Genomic DNA, 23,080 nt, shown 5'->3' with positions numbered 1-23,080 from the left:
CCTAGATTTCTGACGTGTTTTAGTAAACTAGCTCTCCTCTCTCTCTCTCTCTCGTCAGTAACTAGATTTCTGACGTAGTTTTAGTAACTAGAATCTCTCTCTCTCACTCTCCTCTCTCTCTCTCTCTCTAAAGCGTCAGTAACCTAGATTTCGTGACGTTAGTTTTAGTAACTAGAAATCTCTCTCTCTCTCCTCTCTCAAATCGATCTCTCTCTCTCTCTCTCTCTCTAAGCATCAGTACCTAGATTTCGTGAGTTTGGTTTTTAGTAACTAGAAATATCTCTCTCTCTCATCTCTCTCTCTCTCTCTCTCTCTCTCTCTCTCTAAGCGTCAGTAACCTAGATTTCATGACGTACTTTTAGTACTAGAAATCTCTCTCTCTCCTCTCTGCTCTTCTCTCTCTCTCTCTCTCTCTCTCTCTCTCTCTCTTCCTTTTTCCTTTCTTCGGGCCTCCCCTCTCCCTTGAAAGGCGTTCCTTCCCGCGCCATCATTTGCCTGATAGCTCCCACTCATTACTGCCATTTCCTGAAAGTTTTGAAAGGTCGGAAACCGTGGAACTCTTTCCGTGCAGATGTTTATGATATTTAGCCGCCTTTTATTTTGCTTCTCTGAAGCCATTCAGCTGTTGTTACCCGTGCTTTTTCTCTTTCTCTTTTTTTCTCTTTTTTTCTTCTTCGTCTGGCCCCGTTCTTCTGCTCCTTCTCTTCCTTTTCCATCTATTTATATTCTCCTTTTGTTTTTGTGCGGTGTTTTCTACTTCACTTTTATGTTACTTTTGTTTTTGTTTTGTTTGTCTTTGTTTTTCCTTGTACATTTTCATCTTCTTGTTATGTAAGTTTCCCATCATCCCGTAATGACTCAAGTATAAAAGGACATTTTTATTTACCTTCTTCCTATAATACTGTTGCTGCATATTCTCAGTATATTGCGTTTTTATCATTATTTCGTGTTTATATTGCTTTGCAAAATGAAACTCTCTCCCATTTTTATTTTTCATATTCAGGCACGTACTGGTCATCAGCTAGTTTAGGTTTTGCTTGCTCATATGATACGAGCCACCACATTTCACTCAAGTTTCGTTACAATGCTTCTTCGGGATCAAATAGTTCTTGAAAACTAAAGAATATAAGTTATTGTGATTATTATTGCTACTGTGTGCTGTTTTTTTTTTTTTACACTTTTTCTTCTAATCTAAATGGTGGTTGTATTAAATGTTTCTTTGTAATTTTCATTTTACTGAAGCTTATATGGAAAAATCTTTTTCTCTTTTTCTTCTTCCTCTTCTATCTGCTACCTTCAGTGCTTATAGTATTTGGTTGGAACTCACAGTCAAGCGAATTATTGTTAGTTTCCTATCCTATAAAACCCATACAAGGTACCAATTGCATATTGCTTATACTACAGTTTCAGGTCGGTTACTTGTGGCTACACAAGACGAAGAGGGAAAATGGTTATTTTAATAGTCGCATTTTTTGTATTTCGTTTTTTTTCTTTTGTTTCATCCGACGACTGAGGAACGCTTAGGACCTAAAATTTGTATCTGTGAATCTACGTAGAACCCAACAAGTTCGGATCGTAGTTTCATTAACTTTTTTTGTGACTTATTTTTTTTTTTTTATATATTTATTTATTTATTTATTGTTTTTTTAGGTGGGGTGGATCGCTGGAACAGCTTTAGATTATTTAAATGTAGCTAGAGAAGTGTGTGAAGCAGATGCACCTCTTCATAAGGAGCAATACTTGAAACTGGTCATCTGTGTGCGTTACAGTCTTTTTTTTTTTTTTTTTTTTTTTTTTTTATTATTAAAATGAAAGGTTTCCAAACGTGAACTGGAATAATTTATTTGATTTGATTAAGACTTCTTTTTCTCGTGTTGAGCAGATTCGATATCACTTGATCGAACGATAAACCTATTGTATGAGAGCTAAAAGGAAAAGGAGTAATACGAATGGTTGGCTTTCAAGTTCCTAATATTCACCTACCGACTTTGTCACGCCAAGTGAAAATGAGCTTTGAGCGAACAGTTTGTTTGTGTGATCGTTTTCGTCGCCAATTGATTCATTCAGCCAGTCGTCAGTTCCTAAGTGCAAAAAGTAATAAGTCTGAGATGATTAATCGTGATTCTGATGCTGTTGCTATATACAGAATCCCGAGTCTGAAAGTTGCTCCAAAAGTTTGAATGGACCTTTACATTAGATGAGTATATGTAAGGCTGAGTTTGTGTTATGAACGCTCATCAATATTTCTATTGCTTCAGTTTAATGGGCTGAGCCGACCGACCTGTTTTGAAGTTCATAAAATGATCAACTGCTCTAATTGGAAATCTATCTGTCATTTTCATAGTTGACAAGCCTTGTTCACGAGGAAAGCAAACTCAAAACTTTGAGTTTTAGATAATACTGATAACAAAGTTGTCACTCATCAAATAAACAAATAGATAAATCCCTTTTTATAGTTTTATATGTAGATATTGGTCAGGGATGGACGTACGAATATGTTTGTGAGATTTGTGTGTGTTCCAATATACCATAGACTTCGTATAGAGAAAGATGCCCTATGGTATTGTCTATGGCGGTGAAGACTTTCAAAGAGTTTACCATGTACTTGCAAGTACTGAACCTAGTTGAAACTAAATTACTAGAATGTTTTATCATTGTTATGTGTTCATATGGATTTTGTCAACCAAACGTAGATGCTAAAATGACCAATGGCCGATATTTCTCAAAATTTCAGTCAGACCAGTTTTAGTAGAAGAGCCTTCGAATATTTATTTATTTTTCTCGCTTGCCCTGAGTTGTACATTTCCGCCAACTAACATAGATTAATGTTGGTGCTGTGGGCTCCTCCTCCTCCTCCTCCTCCTCCTCCTCCTCTCTCCTCGCCTCCCCCTTACTGGCAAAACCAATACTCCGAAGAAGAGAAGAAGTGAAGATGAGAGAAAACGCAAAACAATCGTCTTTTGTTTGCCTCAGACTGGTACGTCAGAGCTTGATCATCTTCATCGTACGAATTCATAAATCTTGCCTCTCTCTCTCTCTCTCTCTCTCTCTCTCTCTCTCTCTCTCTCTCTCTCATTTGCATTTTGCGCCTCATTCCCTCGCGGAGTACTTGATTCGTTTCCCTTCAGAAGCTTCTGGATGGAGAGGGTGAATGAGTCCAGGCCTGGCCTGAAATCAGCATACAGAAGAACTGGAAACATTCACTGGTGGCGCAGCGTCCTTTTGACGGAACCCAGGTACAAGTTAGCGGAGATTCCTCCATTATCGCGTTTCCTTTCCTTCGCCAAGGTTTATTAGGAAGTTTCCCTTTGGGCCTTTTGCTCTGATTTTGACGCTTCATTTCCACTCATTTGTCTTAGCGGTGCAAAGTTTTTTGATTTTGCATGATTACAGGGTCAGCTTCGTTTCTGCGTATTACAGTACCTGCAGTATTTATGAAAGGATTTTAAATGGGAGATAGTACTTACTGTGAAACTTATAAATCCATAATAGCAGGGTATACGCTCGTAGATATGTGGACCTTGCATAATAGTATCAAAGACGAATCATTATTTGATAAACGATTATAAATAACAAGACAAGAAGTTATGTTAATTTATAACTTACTGTTCTGTTACTGTTGTAAAATTATTTTAAAAACTTAGCGACCCTTGTTTTGCATTATAACATCATTCTTAAAATATCTGTAGCCATTTACAAACAGCTTCTGGGGTATTTTTAATTCATTAATTGCATAATGTTTGAATTCAGCTTGGAGCAATAGAAACTATATTTTGTTATAGAGTGCTGTATATACTGTGAGATGACTTGGCCTTGTGGAGGAAGTGAGGAGGTACTAGAAGATAGGGTTGAGTGGCGCAGTTTCTGTGGACGGTCTCGAACGAAGGCTTCCTTCTAAGTTTTCTTGGTAGAAGTTTGCATCAAAGGGGGTTCGTGCTTGATTTCAATAGTTAGCTAATAGTGAATGCGACAGTGCACCTTGCCATTTTATTGTGGTGCCACCCTCAATACAAACATACATACACACACACACACACACACACACACACACACAACACACACACACATATATAGTATAGTATATATATATATAGATATATATATATATATATATATATATAATATATATATATATATATATAACCAACATGTGTGTTTGTGCTTTGATGAAAAACGTCGAGATATGACATATATTTAGATTATGGGAAATCTCCATAAATGATGTGTTCTTTGCTTTAGGCTTTAGCCATCAATGTCTCGAACCACGTTCAAGTCTTTTTCAGAATTTGCATCCACTTAAGAAGATAACTGTCATCAACTAACGGAATATTTTGAATACTGTCATTCCTCCCTCATGAGACAGACCCAGACTTCGAATGTTTTGTCTTCCGCAAGTTCATTTTGCTTTTGGTTTTGTGTTTTTAGTTTTTATATAAACATGCCTTCAAAAATCTATGTTTACTGTGCCAGATTGAATTTGAGTCTGAGCCAGTTTTTTTTTGATTTTTTTTTTTTTTTTTGCTAGATTGAAATAGGCCATGAGATTCTGGAAACAGAGAAAAATGAACTGAATTCCAGAATTTATGCATTAAGGGATGACCTTGAAAACGGTAATGGTCCCAGCTTCCAAAGTGGTGAAATAGGCCATTCTTCTTTCTCGGTAAGAAACTACGGCAGAAGAGTTTTCAAAGATACGAACTGTCTTGAGGAATATGAGGAGGTAATACATACAGCACTTGTTGATGTGAACTTAATAATAATAATAATAATAATAATAATAATAATTATTATTATTATTATTATTATTATTATTATTATTATTATTATTATTATTATTATTTTTAGTATTATTATTATTATTTTTTTTTTTAAATAAGTAAACATTCGCGTGGAACCAGACCACTGACTTTGAAGGAAAGCCTGAACAGAATAAAACGCTCAGATGTGGAAGTAGTGACAACAAAGGAGAAAATCAACAAATAAAGATGAATAAAAAAACATATACAATTATATAATTATCCATAAATAAACAAGACGCGCATCAGTCAAACAAACTAAGGTAATGGCACATAAGCTAATGATGTGTAAATAACTGTTGTTTGTTCATGTAAATGAAGAAGAGGTAACCCAGTGGATTCTCTTGTACCGTTGACGTGGCTTGGTAACTACTCATCTTCATCTTGGGGGAGGATTTGCTGGAGCATTGGAAGCTGGAGGTGTTGGGGGGGGAGGGGGGAACGGGCCGGGGAAAGGTAATGCATTATGATGGGCATGAGGAGTAAAGAAGAATTGAGTTGATGAATTAATAGCTGTCAATACATACATACTCTTTGACGGGGCACCGCTTGTAAGAGGAATCTTTTCCCCTCAGAGGCAGCCAATAAACATTGACTCACCCATTAGGGTGATTCATTTTGTAAAAGAAAAAAAAAAAGGAAACCCAGCAAAGGAAAGCGAAAGGTATTAGTGTGTCTATTTGGCCCTTTTGTTTGACATTTTTGTTTCACTTGCCACAGCGATCACATTTCTTCCCAAGAAACGGAACCCGTAGTCAATCGTCAAGTTTCCATTCCGGGTTCCCGGTCGATCTTGGCCACCTGCCAAGTACTTTGGAACTGATAATACCAGAACCTGGAATATTTCTTTTCGCTTCTTGCTTTTATTGTTGTTGAGCCAAACAAACGAAACCGTCTCACGCTTCCCTGGCTACGTCTTTGTTGTCGTTCATCGCGAAATAACTCTTCTTTCGCATCCATTAAGTCTCCTGCATATCATGACACTGTTCTCCTCTGGCGCGACCCATGTCGATTTGCGTGCGCACCTGCGCGGATATGCGCGTATCATCCGAATCACAGCTGAGGTTTGTTTTCTTACTGAAGCAGCTGCTGGGTTTATTTAAAAACATGAAAAAAGAATAGAAAACAAGAACCTCATCTTCCCAGTTTGAGTTTTCTGCCAAAGAAGACTTTAGAGATGGCTTTGTCTGTCCGTCCGCACTTTATCTCTCCGCCCTCAGGTCTTAAACCCTACTGAGGCTAGAGGGCTGCAAATCGGTCTTTGTCATCCACAATTCAATCATCCAACATACCAAATTGCAGCCCTCTAGCCCAAGTAGTTTTTATTTTATTTACAGTTAAATTTAGCCGTGATCGTGCTTCTGACAACGCTAGAGGACAGGGCTGAAATTTGTATAGGCCGTGGCTCATACAGCATTGTACGCCGTACAGAAGACTCGTTGTTGATTTGTTTTATTTCAGGAGACGGCTGATTTGTAAAGAGTAAAGAGTGTCCTTCTTGTAGCCGTTGGGGCCCGTTGTCTCTTCGCCCTGATTTCATCAGTGTGTTCCCTCCCTCCTTTCGCAGAGCATCCGGGACCTACAGGGAACGGTGCGAGAAGGCGTCTTCCTCTTCAAGGAGCTGCTGGACGAACTCCGCAAAAACATGGAAGCCGAAAAGCACAACATCAACTCTCTCTCCGATAATCTCCAGGAAACTGTCAGAAGAACTCAAGAGGGTCTGCTTAGGGAAGTCGATGGGTGAGAATATTCTGTTTTTCTTCTTTTTCTTCTCCTTCTTACCTTTGTTCTTCTGTTTTGGTTATTGGTGGCACTGGGCTCTTCCCTCATGTTCTTCTTCGTCTTCTTCTTCTGTCTGTGTTTCTGTTCGCAGGTCGAGACATTTTTACTCGTTAAGGAATTTCTGTATGATTCTTCTTTTGTTTTCATCTACTTTATTTCCATGCATTATCAGGCCTTTCATTTGTTTACTTGTCTATTTTTCTTCTTTATCTTACGCTTTCCTTCCTCGTCGTTTCCGATACTTCCCTTTTTATTTTATTTATTTTTTTATCTTCTGTTATTTTTTCTATATTTTTTAAAAATATTTCTATTATTATTTCTTATCTTTTTATGTTATTGTTTTAATTAGTTTATTTTTCTTTAATTCTTTATTATTATTCTCACTATTGTTTTTCAGCCAACTTTCATCCTCTCGTTTCCGCCCTTTATTCGCTTTCCATTATTTATCATGTCACCTTTTTTGCGCCATTTTTTATTGTTCGTTCCTCCCCGTGTTTTGTTCTTTCCATTATAGGTTTCACAATATATCAGGTTCTTCCTCTTTCCCCACATCATTTGATTTCTTATTTCATCAGTTTCCTCCTACCATTTCTCACGTTTCGTTATCTATGTTTCCAACCGTCATTACCGTCTTCTCCCTTTCATCTCGTTCTCTCTGCAATACTCCTCCACTTTATCGCCTAACCCTTCCTCTTAACTCTTCCTCTTTAACGCCTAAACCCTTCCTCTTAACTCTTCCTCTTTAACGCCTAAACCCTTCCTCTTAACTCTTCCTCTTTAACGCCTAAACCCTTCCTCTTAACTCTTCCTCTTTAACGCCTAAACCCTTCATCTTAACTCTTCCTCTTTCACGCCTAAACCCTTCCTCTTAACTCTTCCTCTTTCATGCCTAAACCCTTCCTCTTAACTCTTCCTCTTTCACGCTTAACCCTTCCTCTTTCACGCCTAAACCCTTCCTCTTAAACCTTCCTCTTTAATGCCTAAACCCTTCCTCTTAACTCTTCCTCTTTAACGCCTAACCCTTCCTCTTAACTATTCCTCTTTCACGCCTAAACCCTTCCTCTTAACTCTTCTTCTTTAACGCCTAACCCTTCCTCTTTCACGCCTAAACCCTTCCTCTTAACCCTTCCTCTTTCATGCCTAACCCTTCCTCTTAACCGTCCCTCTCTCACGCCTAAACCTTTCCTCTTAACCCTTCCTCTTTCATGCCTAAACCCTTTCTCTTAAACCTTCCTCTTTCACGCCTAAACCCTTCCTCTTAACCCTTCCTCTTTCACGCCTAAACCCTTCCTCTTAACCATTCCTCTTTCACGCCTAACCCTTCCTCTTAACCATTCCTCTTTCACGCCTAACCCTTCCTCTTAACCCTTCCTCTTTCACGCCTAACCCTTCCTCTTCACCCTTCCTCTTTCACACCTAACCCTTCCTCTTAACCCTTCCTTTTTCACGCCTAACCCTTCCTCTTAACCCTTCCTCTTAACCCTTCCTCTTTCACGCCTTACCCTTCCTCTTAACCCTTCCTCTTTCACGCCTAACCCTTCCTCTTAACCCTTCCTCTTTCACGCCTAACTCTTCCTCTTAACCCTTCCTCTTTCACGCCTTACCCTTCCTCTTAACCCTTCCTCTTTCACGCCTAACCCTTCCTCTTAACCCTTCCTCTTTCACGCCTAACCCTTCCTCTTAAACCTTCCTCTTTCACGCCTAACTCTTCCTCTTAACCCTTCCTCTTTCACACCTAACCCTTCCTCTTAAACCTTCCTCTTCCACGACTAACCCTTCCTCTTAAACCTTCCTCTTTCACGCCTAAACCCTTCCTCTTTCAGGCCTAACCATTCCTATTAACCCTTCGTCTTAGACGCCTAACCCTTCCTCTTAACCCTTCCTCTTTCACGCCTAACCCTTCCTCTTAACCCTTCCTCTTTCACACCTAACCCTTCCTCTTAAACCTTCCTCTTTCACGCCTAAACCCTTCCTCTTAACCCTTCCTCTTTCACGCCTAACCCTTCCTATTAACCCCTCCTCTTAGACGCCTAACCCTTCCTCTTAACCCTTCCTCTTTCACGCCTAACCCTTCCTCTTAACCCTTCCTCTTTCACGCCTAACCCTTCCTCTTAAACCTTCCTCTTTCACGCCTAACCCTTCCTCTTAACCCTTCCTCTTTCACGCCTAAACCCTTCCTCTTAACCCTTCCTCTTTCACTCCTAACCCTTCCTCTCAACCCTTCCTCTTAGACGCCTAACCCTTCCTCTTAACCCTTCCTCTTTAACTCCTAACCCTTCCTCTTAACCCTTCCTCTTTCACGCCTAACCCTTCCTCTTTACCCTTCCTCTTTCACGCCTAACCCTTTCTCTTAACCCTTCCTCTTTCATGCCTAACCCTTCCTCTTAACCCTTCCTCTTACACACCTAACCCTTCCTCTTTCACGCCTAAACCCATCCTCTTTCACGCCTAAACCCTTCCTCTTAACCCAACCTTTTTCACACCTAAACCCTTCCTCTTAACCCTTCCTCTTTCACGCTTAACTCTTCCTCTAAAACCTTCTTATTTCACGCCTAAACCCTTCCTCTTAACCCTTCCTCTTTCACGCCTAAACCCTTCCTCTTAACCCTTCCTCTTTCACGCTTAACTCTTCCTCTTAAACCTTCACCTTTCACTCCTAAACCCTTCCTCATAACCCTTCCTCTTTCACACCTAACCATTCCTCTTAACCCTTCCTCTTTCACGCCTAAACCCTTCCTCTTAACCCTTCCTCTTTCACGCCTAACCCTTCCTCTTAATCCATCCTCTTTCACGCCTAACCCTTCCCCTTAACCCATCCTCTTTCACGCCTAAACCCTTCCTCTTACCCCTTCCTCTTTCACGCCTAAACCCTTCCTCTTAAACCTTCCTCTTTAACGCCTAAACCATTCCTCTTAACCCATCCTCTTTCACGCCTAACCCTTCCTCTTAACCCTTCCTCTTTCAAGCCTAAACCCTTCCTCTTAACCCTTCCTCTTTCACGCCTAAACCCTTCCTCTTAACCCTTCCTCTTTCACGCCTAACCCTTCCTCTTAAACCTTCTTCTTTCACGCTTAAACCCTTCCTCTTAACCCTTCCTCTATCACACCTAACCCTTCCTCTTAAACCTTCCTCTTTCACTACCTTAACCTTCTCCCTTAAACTTTCCTCTTTCATTGCCTAAACCCTTCCTCTTAACCCTTCCGCTTTCACACCTAACCCTTCCTCTTAACCCTCCTCCCTTCCTCCATTTTCAAACTGCCTAAACCCTTCCTCCTTCAAAACCTTCCCCTTCCTTTCACGCCTTGAACCCTTCCTCCCTTAAACCTTCCTTTCTTTAAACGCCTAGAAACCCTGTTCCTCTTGAACCCCATCCTCTTTCAACGCCTAACCCTTCTCTTAACCTTCCTCCTTTCCAGCCTAAAAACCCTTCCTCTTAACCCTTCCTCTTTCACACCTAAACCCTTCTCCTAACCTTCCATTTTCACACCTAACCCTTCCTCTTAAACTTCTTCCTTTCAACGCCTAAACAACCCTTCCTCTTAACCCTTTCCTTCTTTCCACGCCTAACCCTTTCACTTACCCTTCCTCTTTACACGTGGCCTACCCCTTCCTCTTAACCTTCCTCTTTCACACCTTAAACCCTTCCTCTTAACCCTTCCTCTTTCACGACCCTAATCCTTCCTCTTAACCCTTCCTCTTTCCACACCTAAACCCTTCCTCTTAAACTTCCTCTTTATGCCTAAAACCCTTCCTCCTTAAACCTCCTCTTTCCGCCTTAAACCCTTCCACCTTAACCATTCCTCTTTCACGCCTAAACCCTTCCTCTTAAACTTTCCTCTAATTTCAACGCCCTGAACCCTTCCTCCTTAAACTTCCCTTCCTTTCACGCCTTGAACCCTTCCTCTTTCTAACCCTTCCTCTTTTCACGCCTAAAACCCTTCCTCGTAACCCTTCCTCTTTCCCCCGCCTAAATTTCACCTTAAACCCTCTTCTTAAACTTCCTCTTTCCACCTAACCCTTCCTCTTAAAACCTTTCCTTCTTTTCAGCTTAAACCCTTCCTTCTTAACCCTTCCTCTTTCACCTCATCCTCACCCTTCCTCACGCCCTTAAACCCTTTCCTCTTTCAACCTACCCTTCCTCTTCAAACCTTCCTCTTTAAGCCTAACCCTTCCTCTTGAAACCTTAAAAAACCCCTTCTCACCCTTAAACCCTTCCTCTTTCAAAACCCTTCCTCTTTCAAGCCTAAACCCTTCCTCTTAAACCCTTCCTCTTTTCACCCTAAACCCTTCCTCCCTTAAACCCTTCTTCAACAACCCTACCCTTCCCTTAAACCTCTTTCAACGCCTAAACCCTTCCTCCCCTTACCTTCCTCTTTCAAGCCTAAACCCTTCCTCTTAACCCTTAAAAACTTCTTTCACACCTAAACCAAAACCCTTCCTCTTAACCCTTCCATTTTCACACCTAACCCTTCCTCTTAAACCTTCTTCTTTCACGCCTAAACCCTTCCTCTTAACCCTTCCTCTTTCACGCCTAACCCTTCCACTTACACCTTCCTCTTTCACGCCTAACCCTTCCTCTTAAACCTTCCTCTTTCACACCTAAACCCTTCCTCTTAACCCATCCTCTTTCACACCTAATCCTTCCTCTTAACCCTTCCTCTTTCACACCTAAACCCTTCCTCTTAAACCTTCCTCTTTCATGCCTAAACCCTTCCTCTTAAACCTTCCTCTTTCACGCCTCCTAAACCCGTTCCACCTAACCCTTCCTCTTCACGCCTAAACCCCTTCCTCTTAAAACTTCCATCTATCACGCCTGAACCCGTTACCTCGCTTAAAACCTTCCTCTTTCAACGCACCTGAAACCCTTCCTCTTAACCCTTCCTCTTTCACGCCTAAACCCTTCCTCTTAAACCTTCCTCTTTCACGCCTAAACCCTTCCTCTTAACCCATCCTCTTTCACGCCTAACCCTTCCTCTTAAAAGTTCTTCTTTCACGCCTAAACCCTTCCTCTTAACCCTTCCTCTTTCACGCCTAACCCTTCCTCTTAAACGTTCATCTTTCACGCCTAACCCTTCCTCTTAAACCTTCCTCTTTTACGCCTAAACCCTTCCTCTTAACCCATCCTCTTTCACACCTAATCCTTCCTCTTAACCCTTCCTCTTTCACACCTAAACCCTTCCTCTTAAACCTTCCTCTTTCATGCCTAAACCCTTCCTCTTAAACCTTCCTCTTTCACGCCTAAACCCTTCCACTTAACCCTTCCTCTTTCACACCTAAACCCTTCCTCATAAACTTCCTCTATCACGCCTGAACCCTTCCTCTTAAACCTTCCTCTTTCACGCATGAACCCTTCCTCTTAACCCTTCCTCTTTCACGCCTAAACCCTTCCTCTTAAACCTTCCTCTTTCACGCCTAAACCCTTCCTCTTAACCCATCCTCTTTCATGCCTAAACCCTTCCTCTTAACCCTTCCCTTCCTTTCACCGCCTTAACCCTTCTCCCTTAACCCATCCTCCTTCACGCTTTAACACCTGCCTCCTTCAACCCTTCCTTCGCTTGCCTAAACCCTTCCTCTTTACCATCCTTTTCATGCTAAACCCGTTCCTCTAACTCCCTTCCTCTTTCACCGCCTAAACCCTTCCCTCATTAACCTCCCCCCTTCTTTCATGCCTAAACCTTCCTCCTTAAACCCCATCCTCCTTTCACGCCTAAACCTTCCCTTCTTAGACCCTTCCTTTCGTTTCACGCCTAACCCTTCCTCTTAACCCATCCTCTTCACGCCTAACCCTTTCCTTTAAACCCTTCCTCTTTCAAGCCTACAAATCCCTTTCCTCTTACCCCATCCTATTTTCCATGCCTAAACCCTTCCTCCCTTAACCTTCCTCTTAACCCTTCCTCTTTCAACGCCTAACCCTTCCTCCGCTTCGAACCAATCCCTTTCCCATGCCTAAAGCCTTTCTTTCCCCTTAACCCCTTCCTCTTTCAACCTTAACCCCTTCCTTTCTTAACCCTCCTCTTCGCCATAAACCTAAACACGGTCCTCTTAAAACCCATCCTCCTTTCATGCCTAAACCCATTCCTCTTACCCTTCCTCTTTCACGCCCTAAACCCTTCCTCTTAACCCTTCCTTTTTAACACCTAAAACCCGTTCCTCTTAACCCTTACTCTTTCAATTCCCTAACCCTTCCTCTTTTAACCATCCGCTTTCACCAAACCTAAAACCCTTCCTCTTAACCCCTTCCTCTTTCACGCCTAAACCCTTCCTCCTTAACGCCATTCCTCTTTCAACGCCCTAATCCTTCCTCCTAACCCAGCCTCTTTCCATGCCTAAACCCTTTCCTCTTTAACCCATTCCTCTTTCATGCTAAACCTTCCTCCTTAACAACCATCCTCCCCTTTCACGCCTAAACCCTTCCCTCTTTCACCGCCTAACCCTTCCTCTTAAACCCTCCTCCTTCACGACCTAAACCCTTCATTTCTTAACCCTTCCTCTTTCATGCCTAAACCCTTTCTCCTTTAAACCCATCCTCTTTCAAACCCGCTAAACTTCCTCTTTTTCACAACCTAAACCTTCCTCTTAACCCATTCCTCTTTCCGCCCTAAACCCTTCCTTCCTTAACCCTTCCTCCCTTTCCATGCCTTAAAACCCTTCCCTACCCTTCCGCTTTCACACCTAAACCCTTCCTCTTTAACCCTTCCTCTTTCTGCCCTTAAACCCTTCCTTTCTTAAGACCTGCCTCTTTCAACCCGCCCTAAACCCTTCCTCTTACCCCTTCCCTCTTCCACAACCTAAAAACCCTTCCTCTTTAACCCTTACCTCCTTTCGTGCCTAAACCCTTCCTCTTAACCCTTCCTCTTTCCCGAACCCTTAACCTTCCTTCTTTTGCATGCCTAAACCCTTCCTCTTAACCCTTCCTCTTTTCCATGCCTTGAAACCCTTCCTCTTTAACCCTTCCCTTTCCCATGCCTAACCTTCCTCTTAACCCATCCTCTTTTCACACCTAACCCTATTCCTCCTTTCCACCCTTCCGCCTTTCAAAACACCTTAAAACCCATCCCTTAACCCAATCCTCTGTTTCACGTCCCTAACCTTCCTCCTTAAACCCTTCCTCTTTCCCATGCTAAAAACCTCTTCCTCTTCACCATCCTCTTTCACACCTAAACCTTCCTCTTAACCCTTCCTCGATTCAACGCCTAAACCATTCCTCTTAACCCATCCCTCCCTTTCCCGCCTAAAACCCTTTCACTTACGCCTTAAACCCTTCTCCCTTCATGCCTTAAACCCACTTCCTCTTAAACCCATTCATCTCCAAAGCCCTAAAACCCTCCTACTCCAACCCATCCTCTTGTTTCACACCTTAAAAACCCTTCCCCTCACCCCCCCAATTAACCCTTCCTCTTTCATGCTACCCTTAATCCCTTAACCACCCTCCTTACACGCCCTAAAACAACTCTTACCCACCTCTTTCCACAACCTTTAAAACCACTCCTCAGAACCCTTTCTCCTTCAAGGGCCTAACCCATTCCTCTATTTACAGCTAAAACCGCCCCCCCCCATTCCCTCTTTCAACCGCAAACCTTCTCTTAAACCCTTCTCTTTCATACTTAACCCTTCTCTTAACCCTTCCTCTTTCACACCTAACCATTCTTCTTAACCCGTCCTCTTTCACGGCTAAACCCTTCCTCTTTAACACCTAAACCCTTCCTCTTAAACCTTCCTCTTTCACGCCTAAGCCCTTCCTCTTTCACGCCTAAACCATTCCTCTTAACCCTTCCTCTTCCCTCCCACGAAACCCTTTAAACCCCGGTCCTCTTAAAACCGTTCAATCTTTCACGCCTTAACCCCCTCCTCTTAAACCTTCCTCTTTCATTCTGGCTAAACCCTTCCTCTTTAAACACCATAAAACCCTTCTCTTAAACCCTTCCTCTTTTCAACGCCTAATTACCTTCCACTTTCACGCCTAAACCCTTCCTCTTAAACCTTCATTTTTCACGCCTAAACCCTACCTCTTAACCCATCCTCTTACACGCCTAAACCATTCCTCTTAACACTTCCTCTTTCATTCCGACTAAACCCTTCCTCCTCACCTTTCCCGTTCCTTTTCACAGTCTAAACCATTTCCTCTTGAACCACTTCCTCATTTCAACAACCTAAAACCTTCCTTCTTAACCAACCCATCCTATTACCATGCCTAACAAACCCATTCTTACTTAAACCTTCCTCTATCACGCCTAAACCCTGTCCTCTTAAACCCTTCCTCTTTCACGCCCTAAACCATTCCTCTTAACACTTCCTCTTTCACACCGAACCCTTCCTCTAACCTTTCCTCTTCAATGCTTAAAACCCTTCCCTTCCCCTTAAACCCATCCTAGATTACAGGACCTAAAGCCTTTCCTCTTAACCTTCCCTTCCTTTTCACACCTAACCTTTTTTTCATCGTTAACCATTTTCCTCTTTCACGACCTAAACCCCCATTCCTCATAAACCCTTCCTCTTTCACGCCCTCAACCCCTTCCTCTTAACCCTTCCATCTTTCAACCGCCTAACCCTTCCTCTTAACCCGGCCTCTTTCCACTACCACAACCCCTTCCTCTTAACCTTTTCCATCTTTCATGCCTAAACCCACCTCTTAACCTTCCATTCTATTTCAACCCCTAAACCCTTCCTCTTAACCCATTAACCCATTCCTTTTCACGGCCTAAACCCATTCCTACTTACATCCTTATTTTTTCACACCTAAACCCTTCCTCTTAACCCTTCCTCTTTCACGCCTAAACCCTTCCTCTTAATCCTTATTTTTTCATACCTAAACCCTTCCTCTTAACCCCATCCTCTTTCACACCTACCCCTTCCTCTTTCACACCTAACCTTCCCTTTTCTTAACCTTTTCCTCTTTGAACGCCAGAACCCTTTCCTTCTTAAACCCATCTTTTTTCACGCCTAAACCCCTTCCTCCTTACCCCTTCCCCTTCCTTTGCATGCCTTACCCTTCCTCTTAACCCATCCTCTTTCATGCCTAAACCCTTCCTCTTAACCCATCCTCTTTCACACCTAACCCTTCCTCTTAACCATTCCTCTTTCACGCCTAACCCTCCCCCTTAACCCTTCCTCTTTCACGCGCCTAAACCCGTTCCTATTAACCCTTCCATTTCATTTCATTGACCTAAACCCTTGCCTCTTAACTCCCTATCCCTCTTATTTACAACATCCTTCCTATTACCCCTTCCTATTCCTTAACCCATTCCTTCTTTCACGCCTATCCCTCAAAACCCCCCCCCTTAAAGCCCTTCCTTGTTTTCACGCCCAAACCCTTACCTTAACCCTTACCCCTTCCTCGCGCTTAACCCATCCACCTTTCCACGGCCTAACCCTTTAATCCCTTAAACCCATCCACCTTTCACCCTTAACCCTTAACCTTATTTAACCATCCTCTTTCACGCTTAACCCTTCCTCTTAACCCTTCATTTTTCACGCCCAAACCCTTCCTCTTACCCCTTCCTCTTAACCCATCCTCTTTCACGCCTAACCCTTCCTCTTAACCCTTCCTCTTTCACGCCTAACCATTCCTCTTAACCCTTCCTCTTTCACACCTAAACATTCCTCTTAACCCTTCCTCTTTTGCAGATGAACCCTTCCTCTTAACCTATCCTCTTTCACGCCTAAACCCTTCCTTCCTTCTTATTTTCCTCCTTTCACGCCTAAAACCCCCTTCCTCTTAAACCCTTACCTCTTTCACACCTAACCCTTCCTCTTAACCCTTTCCATCTTTCGTGGTTTCCTAAAGCGACTCATTCCTTTAACCCTTCCTCTTTCACGCCTAAACCCTTCCTCTTAACCCTTCCTCTTTCATGCCTAAACCCTTCCTGTTAAACCTTCCTCTCTCACCCCTAACCCTTCCTCTCAACAATTCCTCTTTCATGCCTAAACCCTTCGTCTTTCACGCCTAACCATTCCCCTTAACCCTTCCTCTTTCACGCCTAACCCTTCCTCTTAACCATTCCTCTTTCACGCCTAAACCCTTCCTCTTAACCATTCGTCTTTCACGCCTAAACCGTTTACCCATTAAACCCTTCCTCTTTCAATGACCTAAACCCTTCCTTCTTAAACCCATTCCTCTTTTCAACGCCTAAACCCTTATTCCCTTAAACCTTCCTCTTTCACCCCTAACCCTTCCTCTTAAACCTTCCTCTTTCACCCCTAACCCTTCCTCTAAACATTTCCTCTTTCATGCCTAACCCTTCCTCTTAACCATTCCTCTTTCACGCCTAAACCCTTCCTCTTAACCCTTTGTCTTTCACGCCTAACCATTCCCCTTAACCCTTCCTCTTTCACTCCTAACCCTTCCTCTTAACCAATCCTCTTTCATTCCCTAAAAACCACCATTTTCCCATTTAACTATTAGTTATTTTTCAAAACGCCTAACCATTACCCTTAAACCCATTCCTCTTTCATGCCTTAAACCCTTCCTTACTTAACCATTTCCTCTTTCACGGCCTAACCCTTACCTTCCTTAAACCTTCCCTCCTTTCCCCTTCACCACCCCCGACAACCCCACCCCCCCCCCCCCCCCCCCCCCCCACCCTAACCCTTTCCTCTCAACCCTTCCTCCTTTCATTGCCTAAACCCTTCCCCACTTAACCCTTCCTTAACCCCCTTTCTTACGCCTTAAACCCGTTCCTCTTAACCCTTCATCTTCCACGCTTAACCGTTCCCCTTAACCCTTCCTCCTTCACGCCTAACCCCTCCTTTTAACAATTCCTCTTTCACGCCTAAACCCTTCCTCTTAACCCTTCCTCTTTCACGCCTAACCCTTCCTCTTAACCCTTCCTTTTTCACGCCTAACCCTTCCTCCTAACCCACCCCCTATTAACCCTTCCTCTTTCCACGCCATTACCCTTCCGTCTTAACCCTTCCTCTTTTCACGACCTAAACCCCTTCCTCTTAACCCTTCCGCTTTTCAACCGCCTAACTAATCGTTCCTCTTAAACCCATCCTCGTTTCACACACCCTTACCCACCCTCTTAACCCCTTCCTCTTTCACGCATAAAAACCTTTCCCTTTCCTTTAACCCTTCCTCTTACACGCCCTAACCCTTCCTCTTAAACCGATTCCTCTTTCCAACGCCATTAACTCTTCCTCTTAAACCCGTTTCCTCTTTCACGCCTAACCCTTTCCTCTTTAAAACCTTCCTCTTTCACAGCCATAACTCTTTCCTCTTAACCCTTCCTCTTCCACGCCTAACCCCTTCCCTCTTAAACCAGTTCCTCTTTCACCCCTAACCCATCCTCTCAACCTTTACCTCCTTGTTTCGATCGCCTAACCCCTTCCTCTTTAACCCTTCCTCTTTCACACCTAACCCTTACCTCTTAAACCCTTCCTATTTCGTGTCCCTAAGGCCCTTCCTCGAACCCGTTCCTCCTTTCATGCCTAAACCCTTCCATCTTAACCCTTCCCTTCCCCTTTCATGCCTAACCCTTCCTCTTGAAACCTTCCTCTCTCACCCCTAAACCCTCCTCTCCCCAACCCTTCCTTCAAAATTTCATTAGCCTCAAACCCCTTCCCCTTTAACCCTTCCTCTTTATCGCCTAACCTTACTCTTAAACCATTCCTCTTTCCCATCCTCTAAATCCCTTCCTCGTTACCATTCATATTCACGCTAACCCTTCATCTTAAACCTCCCTCTTTCACCCCTAAACCTTCCGCTTAAAACCTTCCTTCTTTCACCCCTAACCCTGACTCTCATACCTGTCCTCTTCATGCCTAACCTTCCTCTTAACCATTCCTCTTTCATGTGCCTACTAAACCCCTTCCTCTAACCCATCGTCTTTCACGACTAACCGGGTTACCCTGAAACCCTTCTCTTTCCGCCAAACCCTTCCTATTAAAACCTCCTCTTTCACCCCTAACCCTTCCTCTAAACCTCCTCTTTCACCCTAACCATTCCTAGCAAAATTTTCCTCTTCATGCCAACCCTCCTCTATAACCATTCCTCTTTCACGTCCTAAACCCTTCCCTTAACCATTGTCTTTCACGATTAAACCCTTCCCTTTCATGCCTTAACCCTTCCTCTTAAACTCCTCTTTCATGCTTGAATCCCTTTCCTCTTAACCCTTCCTCTTTCACCCCAACCCTTCCTCCTTAACCTTCCTCTTGTCATGCCTAAAACTTCCTCTTAAACCTTCCTCTTTCACCCAACCCTTCCTCTCAAACTCTTCTCTTTCAGCTAACCCTTCATCATAACCCTTTTCTTTCACACCTACTTCGACTTAACCCTTTTATCTTCATGGCCTAAACCTTCCTCTTAACCCTCCTTCTTTCATGCCTAACCCTTCCTGTCTTAACCCTTCCCTCTTTCATGCCTAACCGTTCCCCTAACCCTCCTCTTTCAGCCTACACCCTTCCTCTACCCTTTCCTTTTCACGCCTAAGCCTCCTCTTTATCTTCCTCTTTCATGCACTAAAAACCCTTCCTCTTAAACCCTTCTCTTTCACGCCTAAACCCTCCTCTTAACCCTTCATCTTCCCACGCTTAACCGTTCCCCTTTAACCCTTCCCCTCACGCCTTAACCCTTTCTTAACCTCCTATTTCACGCCTAAAACCCTTTCCTCTTACTCCTCCTCTTTCACGCCTAACCGTCCTATTAAACCTTCCTCTTTACCCTGCCTAACCCATTCTCTCAACCTTTTCCTCTTTTATGCCTAACCCTTCCCTCTTAACCATTATCTTTCACCCCTAACCCTTCCTCTCAACCCTTCTCTTTCATGCCTAAACCCTTCCTCTTAAACCTTCCTCTTCAGCATCCTAAACCCTTCCTACTTAACCATTCCTCTTTCCGCCTTAACCCTTCCTCTAACCATTCTCGTTCAAGCTAACCCTTCCTCTTAACGATTCCTCTTTCCCGCTTACCCTTCCTCTTAACCTTTTCTTAACCTTCCTCTTTCACCACCAACCCTCCCTCTTAAACCTTCCTCTTTATGCCTAACCTTCCTTAACCATTCCTTTCCATGCCTAACCCTTCCTCTTAAAACCTCCTCTTTCATGCCTAACCCTTCCTCTAACACTTACTCCTTTCATGGCCTAAGCCTTCCTCTTAACCTTTCCCGTTCACGCCAAACCATTCCTCTCATAGCCTTTCTAGTTCATGCTAACTTTCCTCTTAAACACACTTCATCTTTCACCCCAAACACTTCCCCTTAACCCTGCCTCTTTCACACCTAACCCCCATTTGTAACCCTTCTCCGTTCATGCCTAACCCTTCCTCTTAAACCTTCTCTTTCTTGCTCTAAACCTTCCTCTAAAACCTTCCTCTTTACCAGCCCTTCTCTAACCCGTCCTCTTCACACCTAACCCTTCCACGTAACCTTCCTCTTTCACGCCTACCTCCTTTCCCTGATTAACAATCCTCCTTCACCTAAACCCTCCTCTTAAACCTTCCTCTTTCACGCCAACCCTTCCTCGCAACCATTCCTCATTCATGCCTAAACCACTCCTCTAAACCCCTCGTCTTCATGCCTGAAAACTTCCTCTTAAAACCTTCCTCTTCACGCCAAAACCCTTCCTCTTAACCCTCCTCTTTCAAACCTAACCTTCCTTTCATGCTAATACCCTACCTCTTAAACCCTTCGTCTTTCATGCCTAAACCCTTCCCTGACCCTCCTCTTTCACGGCCTAACCCTTCTCTTAACCCTAATCATTTCATGTCTAACCCTCCTCTTAACTCTTCCTCTTCAAGCCTCTAAACCCTTCCTTCTAAACTTCCTCTTCACGCCTAACCCTTCCTCTCAACTCTTCCTCTTCAAGCCTAAACCTTCCTATAAACCTTCCTCTTTCAACGCGTAACCCTCCTCCTTAAAACCTTCCTCCTTTCACCCCTACCCCTTCCTTCTGGCACGCCTAAACCTTCCTCTCAACCCTTCCCTTTCATGCTAAACCCTTCCGCTTAAACTTCGGCTTTCATGCCTGAAACCCTCCTCTTAAACCTGCCTCTAGTCACGCCTCTAAAACATTCCTCTCAAGCCCTTCCTCTCACCCCTAACCCTTACTCTTTTCAGCCTAAACCCTCCTCTCAACCCTCCTCTTTTCGCCTTAAAACCTTCCTCTAACCCTCGTCTTTCATGGCCTAAACTCTTACTCTAAACTTCCTTTCACGCCTAAACCCATTCCTCTCAACCCTTCCTCGTTAACACTAAACCCTTACTCTTTCACGCCTAAACCCTTCCTCTCAACCTCCTCTTAATTGCCTAAAACACTCCCTCTAAACACTTCGTCTTCATGCACTAAACCCGTCCTCTTAAACCTTCCTCTTTCCACGCTAACCCTTCCTCTTAACAGGTTTCATCTTTCATGCCTCACCCTTCCTCTAACCCTTCAATCTTTCATGCCTTAACCATTCCTCTTAACTATTCCTCTTTCCACGCAATAAACCATCCTCTTAAACATCCTCTTGCACGCTATAACCCTCCTCTTAACCCTTCTCTTCACGCTAAACCCTTCCTCTTAACACTTCCTCTTCACGCCAAATCCTCTTCATAACACGTCTATCTTTCAGGCCTAACCCTTCCTCTTAACCCTTCCTCTTCCGTAACCTGCCTCTAACCATTACTCTTTCACTCCTATACCCTTTCCTCTTAACCCTGCCTCTTAACCCATTCCTCTTCACACCTAAACCTCCTCTTAACCCTTCCTCTTTTACGCCTAAACCCTTTTCTTAACCCTTCTCCTTAAACACCTACCCCGCTCTTAACCCGTCCTCTTTAACACCTAACCACCTTCCTCTTAACACCTTCTCTTTTCACGCCTAACCCTCTTCTTAACCCTTCGTCTCTTCACACCAACCCTTCCTCTTAACCCATCCTCTTTAACACCTAACCCTCCTCTCAACCCTTCTTCTTTCGTGCTAAACCCTTCCTCTTAACCCTTCGTCTTCCTGCCTAAACCTTCATCTTAAAACCTCTCATCTTTCACGCCCGAACCCTTCCTCTCAACCCTCCTCTTTCAAGCCTAAACCATTCCTCTTAACCTTCCTCGTTCACGCCTAACCCTTCCTCTTAACCCTTCCTCGTTTCACCCCACCCTTCCTCTTCACCCCTAACCCTTCCTCTTTCACGCCTAAACCCTCTCTCAACACTTCCTCTTTTCATGCTAAAACCCTTCTCTTAACCCTTCGTCTTTCATGCTAAACCATCTCTTAAACTCTGCCTCCTTCACGCCTTAAAACCCTTTCCTCTAACCCTTCCTGCTTTCACCCTTAACCTACCTTCACGCCTAAACCCTTCCTCTCAAACCTTGTCCTCTTCATTTGCCCGAAACCCTTCCTCTTAACCATTCGTCTGTTCATGCCTAAACCCTCCTCTTAAACCTTCCTCTTTCACGGCCCTAAAACACTCCTCTCACCTCCTCTCTTTCCCCCCTAACCCTTCCTCAAACCCTGCCTCTTGCATGCCCTAAACCCTCCCTCTTAACCCTTCGTCTTTCTGCTAAAACCCTCCTCTTAAACCCTTCCTCGTTCACGCTAACCCTTCCTCCTTAACAGTTCCGCTTCACGCCTAACCCTTCCTCTTAACCCTAATCTTTTCATGCTAACCCTTCCTCCTTAACTCTTCTCTTTCACGGCATAAACCCTCCTCTTAAACCGTCCTCTTTCACGCCTAACCCTCCTCTTAACCTTCCTCTTTCACGCCTAAACCCTTCCTCTTAACACTTCCTGCTTTTCACAGACGAACTCCCCTCTTAACCCTTCCTCTTTCGGCTCAACCCTTCTCTAACCCTTCTCTCTTCACCGCCGAATCCCTTTACTCTTAAACCCTTCCCTTTCACTCCATATACCCTTCCTCTTAACCATTCCTCTTAACCCATACCTCTTATCACACCGAAACCCTTCCTTAATCCCTTCCTCTTACGACTCTTAAACCCTTCTTCTTAACCTTCCTCTTTCACCACCTACCCTTCTCTTTAAAACCCCTTCCTCTTTCACACCTAACCATCTCTTAACACTTCCGCTTTCACGCTAAACCCTTCTTCTAACCCTTTCTCTGTAACACCTAACCTTTTAAACCCATCCTCTTTCACACCTAACCCTACTCTTAAACCTTCCTCTTTCACGCCTAAAACCTTCTCTTAAACCTCTTGCTCTTTACACACTCACATTCTCGAACCCTTTCCTCTTTACGCCTTCAACCTTCCTCTTAACCCTTCCTCGTTCATGCCTTAACCTCCTCTTAACCATCCTCTTCCGCTAAGATCTTCCGCTAACCTCTTCTCTTCATTGCCTAATCACCCTTCCTCTTAACCCATCCTCTTTCACCCTAAACCTTCCTCTTAACCCATCCTCTTTACCCCTAAACCCCTCTCTAACCCATCCTGTCTTTCAACCCCCAAACTCTTCCTGCTTAACCCTCTTCTATGTCACCCTAAAACCTTCCTCAAACCCATCTCTTTGACCCCTAAACCCTTCCTCTAACCCTCCTCTTTCACGCCTAACCCTTCCTCTAACCCATCCTCTT

The 23,080-nt window shown here is 43.6% G+C and overlaps 1 protein-coding gene across 4 annotated transcripts in view; it reads left to right on the top strand.

The window, feature by feature from the left end:
* The window catches only part of LOC135219238 (RING finger protein 207-like), a 206,740-nt gene that overhangs the window by 95,525 nt on the left and 88,135 nt on the right, over positions 1-23,080 (top strand). For all 4 annotated transcript variants that reach the window (XM_064255834.1, XM_064255833.1, XM_064255832.1 and 1 more), the window contains one exon: positions 6,364-6,536. In XM_064255834.1, coding sequence (XP_064111904.1) covers positions 6,364-6,536 — 173 coding nt within the window. The remainder of the gene's footprint in view (positions 1-6,363; positions 6,537-23,080) is intronic.

The sequence above is a fragment of the Macrobrachium nipponense genome, chromosome 1 (genome assembly GCF_015104395.2).
Source record: "Macrobrachium nipponense isolate FS-2020 chromosome 1, ASM1510439v2, whole genome shotgun sequence".
Taxonomy (NCBI): domain Eukaryota; kingdom Metazoa; phylum Arthropoda; class Malacostraca; order Decapoda; family Palaemonidae; genus Macrobrachium; species Macrobrachium nipponense.
Note: the sequence above shows the minus strand (reverse complement) of the source record. Positions and strands in the feature narration are given on the sequence as shown.